Genomic DNA, 11200 nt, shown 5'->3' with positions numbered 1-11200 from the left:
TAGCATATATGGTCAATTGTGAACTTGAACTTACCATACATTAATCTAAATGTTTGGTTCTCCCAGTGAACGGATGGGAGAATGTGTATTTGAATAGGTGTTCAATGTAGATATCACTTGATGTTTCATTATAATAATCTTGTAAACATATTTAAATTCCTAAAGACGTTGATTAGATTGCACCGCATTGAAGATGACTTTACTGTTAGAACACTACAGCTTGCTTTTACTTCGATTTAATTGACAACAAATCTGTTTATTGTCACGGAATTGTACAAAATATTCAAATAAATATATGGTTTTGTTTCCAACAGCCCATTTTTTTATTTTGTAGTTGCCAGGATACTATGAGCTCGCAAATATTGATTACAATGATATTCACGTAGAGATAATTTCCACCTTCTCGTTTTGTGCCCACCATATTGGTTTTGTTTCATTGCATTCGAAACACGTTCTATGGCAGGACATGATGACGACTTTGTGACATTTGTGTATCCTTACAAGTAATGTAAGATGAATTGGCATCCGTACAAATATAGTAATCTAATAACAACCCTCCAAAAACGAGAGAAATAGTATTGCTTCCAACACACGCCTGTGCATCTATGGGATTTCCCATGTAAAGTAACGTAAGAGGGCAATGAATCGAGTACACGTGTATGCCGCTCGCCTTTTACATCTCAGTAAGGAGTAGCTCCACCGTTGTTCCGAATAACAGCTTGCATCCTTGATGGCACCGAACTGACACGTTCATGGCGTTTTGCTAATGGTACACTTTGAAGCTTTTCTTTTACTGCAGTGTACAGCTCGGTGGATAACTTTGTCATATGACACCTCTGTACAGCGGTCCCAATTTGGTTCTACATGTTTTTTATCGAGTTTAAATCAGGACTATTCGATGGCCTCTATACGACCAAACGGCTTGGGGATATCAAACCATTCCATTGCAAGCTTGGCACGGTGAATAGATGCATTGTCATGCCGAAACAGGGAATCTGCTCCCATAGTCTCATGTACACTCGGTATTATGTAATTCTCCATTATATTGAGATATCAAAATTAGTTGAGACGTTCATCACATTTACACACATGTCAAACACCATTGGCGCTGAAACATCCCCATATCATAACACTACCACCGCCATATTTTACAGTTGTCGTGTTATGATTCATCTTGTCACAGGCGAATATATACGAGCAAACGATGCGAAACATCTTAAACCTTAATCCATCCGACCACATCACTCTACTCTAACCCTCATTGGTCCACTGTACAAGGATGCGGGCAAAGACCATTCGTGCTTGTTTATGCGGGTGTGTCAGTAGAGGTTTTTTTCTCCGCCACGTACGGGTACATGTTTACTTCACATAAACGTCCATGCACAATGGAGACACTATTATTTTCATTTCATTACGTATTCTTAGTGCTGTTTTGAACCGATCTTGCATACTGATCCACAAAATTGTCCGATCTTCACGCACTATTTCTCATGGTCAGTCAGATCTTGGAAAATTCGCCATATGTCCATACATTTTCATTTTGCCAGGTTGTTACGAACACAACGCTCAGAAATTCCCAAAGAACGAGCTTTTGTACAATTATTCCTACTCGAAGTATGCTGTGCTGAAATCAGACCCTTCATAAAATCCAAAATCTGTAAGGCTTGGGGCATATTCAATTCAAAACTTGCGCGATATTCACAAAATAGACAGAGCTATCAATGCAAAGTTTTGTAAAACAGAGTGACAGTTGCTATGAAATTCCCGCCCTTTGACCCTGACTGAATCGCGCTAGAATCGCGATCGGCGACTACAAATTCACCACATTATGAATATTTATAAAATGGGCGGAAAAATTACAACGTTAAACAATGGAACACTATTATGCAAATTGTATACTAACGTCATGACGCGCCATAGCAAAACAACGGTGAAAAAACACCGTGTTAAAACTATCGGATTTTCGTGTCTGTATGATCGAGTAATGGTGCAAAATAATGAAATTGGTTCTTTAACAGTGACAGTTTTCCAAATCGTGCGCATCTCGACAATACTGTTGACGTGTAGTGTATAATGAAGAAACATTAAATCCTTTTATTGTCTTTTACTGGGTAGTCGTATACATAATCGTTCAAAATTCTAATCACTCGATCTTCATTTCAAAAGTAGCCAATCCTAAATCATGAAAATCAGTCTATAACTAGATAACTAAAATTGCTATCAATACATTTTTAGGACATGAAGAATCATTAAAAAAAGTTCCATAATGATTTTAATGGAAATCCAAGGTTCATATCTCAAAGGTAAAGACCTTCTTCTAAAACATTTATGACACTGTTTAAGTTATCTTTAAACGAAGATAACATTTAAAAAATAGAATTCCATGACAATCAGATCCAAATCTCTCAAAAAAATCTAATCGATTGATTCTTGTTTCAATAACAACTGATTCTATAAAGCTTGTAGCAGGTCGATTTTATTATGACTGTACACCTTCAAACCACTCGGACTCAAACAACTTACTACAACACGCACATGCGCACTAATACATATTTATGTGATCATGTCTTAGTTAAGTCACACAACAGAATCCTGCCCACAACTGAATAATTCAGTTTATGGCTGTATCGTGTTCCATGTTCAAGTGATTGTCATAAATGTGGGAGTGTCACAGTGTAAGGCCTGGTTATTGTTATTGAGAGGGGCACCCACACAACTCCCACTCGACAGGGAGTATTTCACTGCTAAAATGGGGTAGACAAGACAATAGCACTGGAAATAAAATACACACACCAAAATATCACGTTAATGCTCCTGGCTTTAATACCTCTCAAAATAATTACAAGAACAAAGCACAGAATAATACAATGAATAAATTCACTAAAATAGGGCATTCGGCATTGGTGATAACTCACAGTTCCAGCATGTAAAAATTCATGACAGTCAATGGCTTCTGCAACACAACGACGACGAAATGCAGAAGTATTACTTGCAGGGGAACGCTGTTATTCTGGAGCGAACTGCACAGTTACAATATCGCAGCATCAACACACAGGGTACTCGGTGGAAATGGTAGACCACACATGTCCTCGGTCTAGCTAATTTATAGCCAGTAATGGCTCAAATGCAAATACACCACCTGATTTTCCACATGAGACAATCAGAATGTGGTATTGCTAGCATCCGTTTCACGTAGGCAACTCAGTAGATCGTAAACATCCTTTTTTATGTAAACCACAATCACATCAGGCAGATTCCAATTGTCCTTCCAGAGTTGTAAACATTCTTTGTTATGTAAATCACAAGCACACCTGGTAGATTCCAATTGTTTTTTTCAGAGTAGTATGACCTGTCAATCACCTTTATGACAGTTATATACGGCAATGCACACAATTTTCTTCCATGATTCCATGCACACTCCTGTTTGAAGGGTTTAAAGTATATGACAAAAACATAGAATAAAAGATGATAAGGGAGGAATGTACCCGGATGGAGGTAGACATTGCACAATGTCAGATAGACATTGAATATATTTACCAGTAATGTTTGAATCTGATTAGTTGTCATGATCATCATGTATTATCATATTGAATAAATATTGAAATCTAAAATGTGGCTCTCCAACGTATAATATATTGTTGTTTATGAACATGAATGCGTGTAATGCATATCATGTCATAAAAACAAAACAAAAACACTCGACTTATTCACAATTTCAAATTCATAGCAGTCAAGGGGATTAAAATACAATAGGTTTCATTAGAAACTTGAACTGTAATAATTTGCTAGACTGTGTAAAATTGTTTGATTATATATTGTGGACATCGCTCGACACACCCATGCCGTAGGAAATAAGTGTAAAATTACTACTCTAGTCTGGTGCTAGTATGATACAAGATAGATTTCATCGAATGACTAATTTACAAGTCTGTATTATTAATAACTTGATTTCATGTTCTCATTACTCTACGAGACTATTGAAAGATGTCACGTTCGTTTACAAATTTCTGGTCTGTGTTGAGTATTTCATAGGTAAGAACATAGTTTTATGAGCATGACATAAACAATATAATGGCAGATGTCAGGTGTTATATTACTTTATGAATCAGCCTCAAATCATACATCGGCTTCAGTAAGCAGGTGTGGCGACTGCGACCAGTTACAAGTGAATGATGCAGCGGATTTAATTTTATTGTAAAAAAATGGTTTATAGAGCGACACTGAAATTCATTGCAAGTAAGTTGAAATCTAATATTGGGAAATACTGGGATTTCGTGTTCTCTTCTGTTTCAAATGATTGACATAGTTGGCATACAAATCATTAATGTGTTTTTATTCAGACTAAACGGCGTACATTATTCATGTTGTAGATGTCTTCGATGGTTCTGTTGTTATTTTACACACTGATCATGTGACTAAAACAGTAACGTAGTGTCTAGTCTCCAAATCATACATACATTGTTGTAATCATTCAAACATTTTGTTAAATAATATTTCTCTACACTACCCAACACCATCGTAATAATTACATGGGTCAGACAGTGAGCGGGAATGTGTTACCTCACGAAACATATATTTACGATTATCTATGTTAATAATCTTATATTATTATTATTACTGTTGAATTTCAGTATTTTGGTTTGCTACATTCACTGGTATTGGCTTAAGCTCCGCAGCGAACGACTCAGGCACGTATTCCCTATACTTTGTTGTGCAGCTTCGAACAGTGTGCAGCATATCTTTATTAGATAATGCGAATTAAAATATTATGCGTTATTTACAAGTTTATAGAGAGGACAAATGCAATAGTTTTCGCCACTTTTATTATTATAGGCATTGAAAAAGGCGAGAACATTGATGCCATTTATTAGATCGTCTGTTAAGTATCTTAAATAAAATTAGTGTCCCTTTATTATCATCATATTCAATTAAAAGTACATATGCTTTGTTATTTATCACAAAAATGTACATTTGAATCAACCAGCAAATGATTAGTTAATAATCATGAAGATGAAACATTCTAAATGAGACAGAATATAATAGAAACTGACACAATAATAGTTCCTAGTTTGTAAAGTGAAGAATTTATTATAATGCAATGCAAAGTTTGTAGGTAGGTTATGATGCAATAACATACTGGTATAGAAAAATAATCAGTAGACGAAGATAACATTATATATGTGAAGCTGATCGTAGATTTGACATAAAGTAACACCACAGTGTTGCATCACGCTGTACATCTGTGGGTATTTTGTTAGTGATTCAATCATTGATATGTTCCTATATTTTTGAATATTAGCGCTCTATTATTCATTTCCATGATGCTCAGAATATTTGTGAATAAACATATATATTGGATGTTCAAGCTTGTCTTATTATTTTGCGAACTCCAAAGCAGATTTATGCCCGAATTTTTAATTGCCCAAATAATTCGGTGTTTTTGTAAAAATATATTAACACAATTGCGGGAAGTCTCTGAAGGCCACTGAACTGTTAATAATGAATGCCTAGACGAAAGTTGGATGGTGATATGTCAAAATTACACCAATTGGTGAACTGTATTTTGGAATTACAGTCTGTATTTACAGTCATGGACATACAATGGGGCTATGGTCAGCAGCGGCGGCAATATCATCATCAATATAAACCAATAATCAAACGTCTCGCCCTCGCATATAGTGAAGCTGACATTCGAAGAGCTAAAACGTTAAACACAAAGTATGGTAACTGATTGCCATGAAATGCCAGGAAATTGTTTCAATGTACTGATTTACAGAATTAATATCGAATTTAAACATTTAAAACATTATATTCAGCAGTTGCAAATGATTATTATCCCCAAACAAACAGAAAAACGTAGGTGGGATCAGTTTTGCTTGGAAGTTTATAGTCTTGCTCTTATACATACAAATTAAGTAAATTACGAGAAAGTGATCACGAAGAATCACTAAGAAGTGCCCATGTAGACGAGGCGTCTTCTCTATGGCATACAGTTTGGCTTGGCAGAGCAACGGTGGAAAAAAATCACTATAAATAGATTCACGTCCATTACACGCTAATTGAAGCGATTTATTGACGGTTACTCTGACGCAGTGAGGTGCGCGTATAATGACAGTTGCAAGGTGGTTCATGTGTCCGAATCCCGTATTGTTAGTTTATGTATTCGTATCACGCCCGTAATTTATATTTTTTTTTATAAGATATATTTAGTTGTCGTTTTCATTTTCTATATCCAGTATGTGGGAATGGTTGGACAAATTTTGACGGTCAATGCTACTGGTTCAGTAATTCGATGAATATCATACTTGACTGGTATTCAGCTACAGAAAAATGTGAAAGAATGGATAGCTTACTTACGTCTATCGACGACGAGGCAGAAGAGAACTTTATTTTTTACATACTTAACCGCATATTACCTTATTCTAGAGACGTGTGGATTGGGGGATCGGATACCCAGGTTAGCATTATGTATCTTATCTCATGAATGAACTACAATATCAAATTTATTGTAGCTCTTTTATTTGCATTACCAAAACCGATTTCAATATTAGCTTATCAAGTTGCGATCATATTTGTTTCTGAATCTGTAAGGTTTCTATGCTGATCCAAAAACTGTAACATTGTAACCTGTAACATCATTGAGCAAGACATCGCACACCACTTCAAAATAATTACAATCTAACAATAATTAACAATCTTGTTGGCAATATTTTGCCGCCCAATGACAACTTCACATTTCCCGGTATTATTATTATTTTTTATAGTGATTACATTGTTTTCATATCTTTAGTTGAAACATATATGTTGGTTAGTCATGTTTGTTCACCGACACTGCCAAAATATAATAAGTTTACAGTTTACCTAAGCTACCCGCCTATATACAAACACTTCAAAAGTATAAGAATTAAGATGTTAACGTTTATTTCCTGGCTTAAATGCGCAACACAAGTATACACATATTTCGTAGAATATCACAATTTGTTTATTGTAAAAGCTTTTGAAATTTATTAACACTTGGTTGAAACGAATAATGTTGGGGGGTTAAATTTTGTCTTAGGCTGGACAGATCAACAGAAAATGATATTCATCCTCGACTAAATTTGCACGACATACTTTACAGATCTTCAATTCTAAGGGGCGGACCCCCACACAAAAATGCGGAAAAGTTTCAATTTAAAGATGAATATCTCTCCAGTTGTAAGGCACTCGTGAACTCAATGTAATTACGTAATTTTGGTTTCAAGGACATAGCCTCGCTGTACAAATAGCCGTCGCCCAATCATTTCTATCTACGTCATTCAGATTACATAGAATAGGCATTTCTGGGAATTATCGTAGGAGAAAGTTCTGATAGTCTGAGCCAAAACGTAATACAACTGTTAAGCGTGGAAACAATAGCTTCTTACAACTTTTTTTATATGTACCCTTTTAATTTAGTCGTAGTATTGGAATCCCCAAATCCCAGATCTGTATAGGAAACGAATAATTGAATCAAATAATTTGAAATTGATGTCAAAATTAAACCCATTAAATTTAACAGAAGCCGATGAAGGAATCCTGAGAGTTTTCCCAGCCTGGTCCGCTGAAGTAGAAACTGCTCTAAACCAAATATTTCTTGAAGAAAGCACGAGATATATAACATTTATAATAGGAAACTACTTCTCTTTCTTCCTTCATGATACCACTTTTCGATTTTTTGTGTAAATTAACTATAATACACCACTTGCGATAAAATATTAATCAGAATCTACATGTTTGCAAATGAGTCACAGAAAATGGCGACATAATCATCGATAAAATACATAATTTATTCAAAAAAAGTAAGTAAACTTATAATTGTTAATTGAGTTGCTTATTTCCGATCATATAATTAGTTCAAGGATTGTTGTATTATCCATGAGTGATTGTTTGGAAATGTGACATGTATCTGGAAATGTACATATTCACTGTTGTGTTAATGTTTATAATGCACAATTATCATGTTAAATGTCGACGATACACTGATTGCGCACATGAGAGATTAGCCATGAACGGGGAGATGCTGATTTCAAAAACAACAATCTGCAACAAATTACTACATAGTAAATCATAGAATCATAATATATTTACAAAACAACTTGACAAAGAAAGGTCATCTCCTAAAACTTACAGCAACATAATCGTGTTAATACAAATGCGGTTCAAAACTAAGTGATGTAAAAAGTATATATAATATTTGTAGTGGTGAATCTTTGCATTTTGTCACACTGGACAAGGGGGTTCTTTCACTGCTAGTATGGGATAGCCAAGCCAATAGTACGGGAAATAAAATACACATACACCAAAATATCGAGTTAATGTTTCTGGCTTTAATACTTCTCAAAATAATTACAAGAAATAAAGCACAGAAAAATACAATGAATAAAGTCACTAAAATAGGGAATTGCTTAGGGAAGTGTGCATTGGTGATAACTCACAGTTCCAGGACGTAATAATGAACGACAGACAATGCCTTCTGCAACACAACAACGAAGAAATCTTGCTTGCGCAGGAACGCTGGTATTCTTGAGGACACCGCTGAAAGTAGGAGATCGCAGAGCAGTTCATACATGTCTCAGAGAATTATGTTTGTAGCCTATATCATTTGTCACACAATATCGTAGCAGAACACACACACTAAAGCAAGTTGAAATGATGTACACCAAGTTGAAATGATGGACTCAAACTGTCCTCAGTCTATCAAATTTATAGGCATGATTCATGGTCACCACCTGGGTTTCCACATAAGCCAAACAGAATGTGATCTTGCTCGCATCTGTGTCATGTAGGCAACTCAGTAGAGTTATTCAAAAAACAACACACCTTTGTTATGTAAATCACAAGCACACCTGGTAGATTACACTGTCCTTCCAGAGTTGAAAACAAGTATGACCTGTCAATCACCTTTATGACAGTTACCACAATGCACACCGTTTCTTCCCATGATTCCATGTACACTTCCATTTGCAGGGTTTGAGGTAATATGACAAAAACATAAAATAAAGGATGCTGACACAGATACGATATGACTAGATTGAGACTAATGCTACAATATTCACATTATCTCCCCAGATAGAAGGTCATTGGATATGGCATGGTGGACGAGAAATGCAATACACAAACTGGAAAGAGGGAGAACCGAATAATCATGACGACAATGAAGACTGTATGCAGTTTAGTCCGACTTTATCAAATTGGAATGACCAAACTTGCAGTGAAATATCTTCATTTGTATGCGAAAAACCAGTGTCACATTATGGTAGGAATAATATTTAAATAACAAATGATAACATATACAATACAATACAATTTATCAAGCAACTGACCATAGAATGTATGTGTTTGATTTCAGAAATTGGCAAACATGTTTCAATTTTATTTTTTGATTTGTCGACCGCCAATATCTCGCATGCACCTACAAACATGTCCGAGACGTCCATCTGTACGTGGATTTTAATCCGTATACAGTCAAGTGGTACTATCCTATCGTATACTAATAGTGTACACAGTTTGAAATTGGTGAAATCTAATGATCTTGAAATATGTGTCAAACATCGATGTGAACCACTGAGAAACAGTATAATATATGGATGTTTCTATCACATCTGCATAATATGGGTGGCACAGGACGGGCATGTGGAGTTGTATAATGATGGATTACTGAACACCATCATCGATGTGAATGAATATCATACGTTATCTAGTGATGGATATTTAACTGTTGGTAATCAAATGACAACAGAGGAGTCATTCCACGGGGAGATTAATTCTGTTAACATTTGGAGCAGACGCTTGGCAAGTAGCGATATGTTGCAAATGGCTGATAATTGCAACACTGATTGGTATGGTGATATTATTGCATGGAGAGATTTTAAAATATGGAATCTACATCACGTTGTGATCAAAGACGCTGATAACTGCGGTGAGCAATAATACATTCGTCACATCATATGGATGTATAGTTTGGCATTAGTGTATGTCAGTATTTAGTATCCCTAACTAAAGATTAATCTGTGAAAAAAATTAAAAGAAGCTAATTTCAACTGATTTTGGTATGTGCAAAATTAAAAAAGTAAGACAACTTAGAATAAACAACTTTGAATCAAGTCATGACCTTGGAAAATGAGGTCAAAGGTCAAAAGTAGTCATTCTATCGTGAACATTTTTTATTAGTGATTTTTTTTCCTGATTTTTCATGAATGAACAAAAATCCCAAAAATATTGAAGATGTTAATTTTGACTTATTGAGGTGGTAAGGGGTTATTATTTGTCACAATGTTAGGACCTAAGTTACAACATGTTGTAAATTATGATCATACATGGTATCAAAATGGGTCAAACGGGTCAAACTAAATTTGTCAACGACTTTTATACCGAAAATGATTCTGATAATAACTCCAAACTTACAGTAACTATCGCCAACACAATAGAACTGAGATACACACTACATGCCAGCTTTCATGCAGCTGCATCTCATGGTTTGACATTGCCTTTCGCCTTCCATGCAATTGCAAGAGAGCATCTTAGGTTTGAGTTTTTGTTGGAATCTAATTCCCATCCTCTTCCTTTGGGTTCAAGAATCGTGTTCAGATGCTTCCAGTCCACAACACGCAGTGAATGTTGAGCGGTTTCATTTTTCGTTGGTGGTAGATGGTCAGAATCGATCTTTCCCTTGGATGCTTGCTTCTTGAACTTAAGATAGCGAGATGTTTTGAGAGGAATATCCCCACAGGCATATGTTATTTGCATTGCTTTAATCCGGCTGTTCGAATTTTGGAGACGGGTGAAGTGTTACTTGTGAATGTTGTGATGACACCGGCAGGAAATTTGCATTTGTAGAGTGCACGTTTGGAATGTCCATGAATGCATGAAACAGTGTCGTTTCCAGACCAGTCATACTTTAAGAGGAACTCCTCACGGTTACTGATGTCTATGGTAGAGATGTCGTAAATACCATCAAAGTCTGCTTAAAGATACAAGTTAGTACAGTCAATATGTCTATGATATCAGAGCAAAATATCAGTGACCTGGGCGACAACAACAACTGAGGAATTAACACCTATGACCAAATCCATTGCAGATCTAACAATCAGTGTGTCACCATCATCCTTTGCTTGGCGTACAGTGATATGCTGTCTTGCCATCTCTGTAGATATCAACGTGATTAAGGCTCCTTTGTTCT

General features: G+C 35.7%; 1 protein-coding gene across 1 annotated transcript; it reads left to right on the top strand.

The window, feature by feature from the left end:
* The first annotated feature begins 9441 nt into the window (after positions 1–9441).
* On the top strand, positions 9442–9951 carry LOC144343765 (neuronal pentraxin-2-like). Its single transcript, XM_078006179.1, has one exon. It carries the CDS (start codon positions 9442–9444, stop codon positions 9949–9951), a length of 510 nt encoding a protein of 169 aa, XP_077862305.1.
* The last annotated feature ends 1249 nt before the right edge of the window (positions 9952–11200 follow it).

This window comes from Saccoglossus kowalevskii, chromosome 5 (assembly GCF_978046115.1).
Source record: "Saccoglossus kowalevskii chromosome 5, keSacKowa6.1, whole genome shotgun sequence".
NCBI classification, from domain to species: domain Eukaryota; kingdom Metazoa; phylum Hemichordata; class Enteropneusta; family Harrimaniidae; genus Saccoglossus; species Saccoglossus kowalevskii.
The sequence above is the reverse complement of the archived record's forward strand: the minus strand, read 5'-3'. Positions and strand labels throughout refer to the sequence as shown.